A 5,541-nucleotide genomic window follows, 5' to 3' on the forward strand; every position below is an offset into this window, starting at 1 on the left:
TTACCCATTTAAGCTGTCTCCAGCCATTATTAGAATAAGGACAGGCTTTCCTTCTTGCAACATTTTAGGAAGTTCTTGAAATTGTGTTCAATCATAAAATATTTATGGTTTGTTTTGTTTGTGTGAATAATTTTTTATATTAACTGTTTGTTATGGTTATCTACATTATTTTTATTATTTATAGTTCATTTGTTTTTGTTGTTAATTTTTAGAGTTTATGATTTATGTTTATTCATATGTTTTTTATTTGGTTGTCAGCAGCTGTGACCCTTCTCTACCAAAAATTGTCCGAACATTTTTCAGAAAAGAGATTAGACCCATGCACTGCAAAAAGAAAAAGTCTTCTAAGAAACCAATGCACTTAAGGTTTGATGAAGAAGGAAACTCCATACATCCTGAAGTTGACTGTCAGCTTCCGGTTGGGTCATTGTTGTGTTTTTGTAGTAACTATGTGGTAGTACATTCTGAAACTTATTCTTTGTATTTTCACATGTGTTTGATTCATGGATTAGTAAGAGTATAACTCAATGATTAGTAAATATATCTCGTATAATAATTGGTTAGTTGTAATAAATTTCATCTGAGTTATCCAATAATCAGTGAGACATGTGAACTTAGTACATGTTGATCTAGTGATTATTAAGAAGTGATACATTACACCTTATCCAATTATCAGTGAGGCAGTTAGTGAAATTTGCTAATTGATTAACCATCACGCCCATTAATCAGTTACATTGAACTAATTGATTATTCTCACAAGATGGTTAAAACAACTGATGATTTTCACATGAGTTGACTAAAAAAGAAACTTATAATGCTACAAGTCAGGTTTTCATACCCATGGTGGGCAGAGCACAGATAGCCCATTGTGTAGTTTTGTACTTAACAACAAACAAACATAATGGCAATATTTTGAGTACTGGATAATTGGAATATTCTAAAACATTAATAATCTGAAACACTGGTTTTGATTATTTTCATGACTTGCAACTTAATAATTTTAATTAATAGTTGGAATAAAAAAGTAATAATTGGAAACACTAATTTTGATTAGAAGATTGTTTTTTGTGACATTAATCGACTTAATCATAATTTATATTAATTGATTATTTTATGAGACACTACTCAACTTATGGGTAACGAAGTTTATTGCATAGCACTATCAGTGAGTTGTTTAGTTATCAAACTATTGCTTCTTTCTGAAGGGGATTCTCTTTCTATCTAGCACTATCAGTGAGTTATTTGGTTATCAAACTATTGCTCCTTTCTGAAGGGGATTCTCTTTCTATCTAGCACTATCAGTGAGTTGTTTGGTTATCAAACTATTGATTCTTTCTGAAGGGGATTCTCTTTCTATCTAGCACTATCAGTGAATTATTTGGTTATCATAATATAGCTCCTTTCTGAAGGGGATACCTCACTTTGACTGCTTGGTTTCTTCCCACTCTTGATATTTTTGCAGTGAACAGTCTATCAGCATTTCTTTAATGCTATGTGATGACAGGGTCGCTCTTTGTAAATCTCCCATTTTTACCCATAGTCTCTCCAGGTGGGGAGGGGGGTGACCTTTCCTTTACATTAACTTGTGGAAAACCCTCTATTTGGTTGAACAAATAATGACAAGAGGGAAGGCTTGATTGTTACATTTTTCAAAGTCTTGAAGTTAAATTTTGCAACTCAGGTTATCAGATGTTTATATATTTATATTTTTTGTTATGTCAATATGTAAAATTTTTTTGGTGTTATACTTTTTGGAGTGATAGTATGCTATTATTTCCTAACTGATTTATTTCTTGAAAATATTGTGTATATTGGTTAAAATTCTTCTTTGGCTTTGCAATGTTTGTAAGTAACTAGAAGTATTGTTTCTGTTTCAGGAAACATTACATTCTGTAACTGAGAGATGGAACAGAAAACTGAGTAGTCATACTGAAGGAGATATTCCCATCGAACCAAGCCTTGTTTCACCATCTTCTCCAGATCATTCACACTTCACTGAAGAGGATATTCCCATCAAACCAAGCCTTGTATCACCATCTTCTCCAAATCATTCACACAACAGTGCAAAAGATATTCCCATCGAACCAAGCCTTATTTCACCATCTTCTCTAGATCATTCACACTTCAGTGGAAGAGATATTCCCATTGAACCAAACCTTGTGTTACCACCTTCTCCGGATTGTTCATGTGCCAGTAGAGAAAAAACACTAACGTCTATAGTGGGTACATTTACTTCTGTAATTGAAAGTATTTCTAGTCTTGGTGAAAACTCTTCAAATTTAAGCCAAACCTATTATATACCTACAGTAAGTGATGTATTAGGCTTAGGTAAAGACATACCATTAGCTGGCAGTAGTATTTCAAGGACTTGTGTAGGTAAAGATGTGGAAGAAGTGAGTGATTACAACAAACTTAGTATCGACAGTGACATTGCATTGTCAGAAGAAAACCATAGTGTAAGTAATGATGTAGTTTTAAAAAAGATTCAAAACTCTGTTAAAAATAAATCAACTCCTGAAAGTTTGGGTCTTGACATAAAAACAACAACATTTGTAAATAAAAACTGTGCTTCTAGGGAAAGTAATAGTGTAAATCCAGCCACAACAAAAGTTGGAGATGATCATAGGACTGTAAGTACTGACATTAGTAAAATAACAGATAAAACTGATGGTGTGGAAGTATCCATTGAACCTACACTTACCAGTGAAGTACCTTGGGAAAATACTAATTCTACTGATCGTAACCTATTTTATACAAATGAAACATTGCAAGATGCAGATGTCACACAGGAAACCCAAAAAAGAAAGAAAAAGAAATCATCCCAAAAAAGATATAACCAAGAAGACTTCCAGATTCCTCAAGAGATTCAAGCTACTCCAGAGCTTTCAAAGTACTGGGCTCAACGATATAGAATCTTTTCACGTTTTGATGAAGGAATCAGACTTGATTATGGTAAGTTTTATAGGCTCAGTGATATTGAATCTTTTCGTGTTTTGACCAAGGAATCAGACTTGATTATGGTAAGTTTTATGGTCTCAGTGATACTGAATCTCTTCATATTTTAACCAAGGAATCAGACTTGATTATGGTATGTTTTATGGTCTCAGTGGTACTGAATGTTTTCATATTTTAACCAAGGAATCAGACTTGATTATGGTAAGTTTTATGGGTTCAGTTGTACTGAATGTTTTCATATTTTAACCAAGGAATCAGACTTGATTATGGTATGTTTTATGATCTCAGTTGTACTGAATGTTTTCATATTTTAACCAAGGAATCAGACTTGATTATAGTAAGTTTTATGGGTTCAGTTGTACTGAATCGTATCACGTTTTTAACAATGAAATAGAAGCAGTTCTGCTATAATATAACAAGGCCATATCCAGCACTGAAAAAGTGGGGGGTCCTCTTCCCCAAGTGAATTTTTGTCATATAAAGGCCCCCTTTTTGCAGGAACAAATAATTACAGCAGAACATTGCATAATTATAGATTTTGAATATAAGTGAATTGGACAATTCCATCATTTGCAGTTTGAAATTAAGGTATAAAGTGGGCTCCTTCTAAGCAGGGCCCTCGGCTGGGGGTTAGGGGGGCTGTCTCTACGGAACTTGGGATATATGCACACCAATTTTTAAATAATACATAATATACAGAGCAATTTAAAAAATAATTGGGGCCCTTTTGTTGACTGTTGGAGTTGCTTTCCTACTGATGCTGTTTCATTTGTTTGCAGTGTTACTATTTTCCTTATAGGGGGTCCTTCAATATTCGAGAAAAAATGAGGAGGCAATTGCCTCCTTGGCCTCAGCCTGGATATGGCCCTGGGAAGTGGATTACCAGCAGCAACCTTAATACACGTTTTTAATTTACCACTACAAAAATATCTGTATTTTTTATTTTACATGTTATTGAAAGAGCTAGCCAGGAGTTTTACTTTCTGTTTATAAATTGTTTGTTCTTAGTCATAGCTGTAAGAATCTTTAGCATGAAGTAAAAATGATAGTCCGTAATACATTAACTTGTGCATGTATAAAAAATGTTACATTCAACTATTTTATGTGAAAATTTCTTAATATGTTTCAGCTGCTACATTTTTTTTCTTTGTTAGAGTCTTGGTTTTCTGTAACACCAGAAAAAATTGCACATCATATTGCCAAGAGATGTGCATGTGATGTCATTATTGATGCATTTTGTGGAGCAGGAGGAAATGCTATTCAATTTGCTTTCACTTGTCAAAAAGGTAGCTATATCTTTCAAACTAATGTAACATAGAACCTGTGTGGTGTAAAAGGATTAGAATTAGCAAGTATTTCTGAAGTTACTCAATAATGTCTTTCACCGTTTATTGTCAGAATATTCAGGAATTTATTCTCTTGTTGACATGTGAATGATCTTTCACATACACAATTTGGAGTTGACAATGACATGTTAGCATATTCTAATTAATGATATATACCTACAATTACTAAAAGTATTTGTATACCAAGTCAACATCATGCCAGATTTGATTCATATTGTTTTCTAGTGATAGCCATTGACATTGACCCAGGAAAAGTTGCTTTGGCTCAACACAATGCTGCTGTTTATGGTGTGCTTGACAAGATTGAGTTTGTTGTAGGTGATTACTTCCACCTCATTCCCACATTCAAGGCAGATGTAATTTTTCTCAGCCCTCCATGGGGAGGTCCAGAATACTTGGAAACCAAGACTTATGATCTCAATACCATGAAGCCAAATGGATATCCTTTTGTATTTTTGAATAGTTTAACATATTTACAGTTGTATCTTTTCATTTTCATAGGGTTTAAATTGAACCAATGTTTGGTACATTTAGTTCACAAATAATAATTAATTTAGAGATAAATTATCAGTGTGTGTGTGGATGTTTAAAACAAGCAAAATGTTGGGTATAGAATTTTCATGAAAAGATTGCTTAATTTTGATGAAAATAGGATAAATTTAGATTGTTGGATATCATCACAGTGTGTTGGTAGTGTTTCTATGTGTGGGAGTTACTTAGAAGTCATCACTCTGTATTGTTAATGTTGCTAGGTGTAGATTTTAAATAGTATGTAACACTGTAGGTGAATGTTGTTCTTTTAATATTTCATCCTGAAATGCTAAAAATACAATTCTATTAACAGAATCTATTATTGCCAGGATTTTTATCCTTTAGGTGATGTGGTTCCTAAAATGTTTAAAGCATTGTTTCTCTGAGACAGTATAGTATTAGAAATTATTTATATTTGTTTCTTGAAGGCAGTATAGTATTAGAAATTATTTATATTTGTTTCTCAGAGGCAGTATAGTATTAGAAATTATTTATATTTGTTTCTCAGAGGCATTAATAGTATTAGAAATTATTTATATTTGTTTCTCGAAGGCAGTATAGTATTAGAAATTATATTTATTTGTTTCTTGAAGGCATTATAGTATTAGAAATTATTTATATTTGTTTCTCAGAGGCATTATAGTATTAAAAATTATTTATATTTGTTTCTCAGAGGCATTATAGTATTAAAAATTATTTATATTTGTTT

At 32.4% G+C, this 5,541-nt stretch overlaps 1 protein-coding gene across 3 annotated transcripts in view; it reads left to right on the forward strand.

The window, feature by feature from the left end:
* LOC106467438 overlaps positions 1-5,293 on the forward strand; it is a 16,189-nt gene extending 10,896 nt beyond the window's left edge. For 2 of the 3 annotated variants that reach the window (XM_022395626.1, XM_022395628.1), the window contains 4 exons: positions 259-418; positions 1,878-2,952; positions 4,110-4,241; positions 4,527-5,293. In XM_022395626.1, the coding sequence (XP_022251334.1) occupies positions 259-418; positions 1,878-2,952; positions 4,110-4,241; positions 4,527-4,846 (1,687 nt within the window). In that variant the 3' untranslated portion in view covers positions 4,847-5,293. The remainder of the gene's footprint in view (positions 1-258; positions 419-1,877; positions 2,953-4,109; positions 4,242-4,526) is intronic. The other variant, XM_022395627.1, reaches the window with a different exon arrangement.
* The last annotated feature ends 248 nt before the right edge of the window (positions 5,294-5,541 follow it).

The sequence above is a fragment of the Limulus polyphemus genome, unplaced genomic scaffold (assembly GCF_000517525.1).
Source record: "Limulus polyphemus unplaced genomic scaffold, Limulus_polyphemus-2.1.2 Scaffold2617, whole genome shotgun sequence".
In the NCBI taxonomy this organism is placed as follows: domain Eukaryota; kingdom Metazoa; phylum Arthropoda; class Merostomata; order Xiphosura; family Limulidae; genus Limulus; species Limulus polyphemus.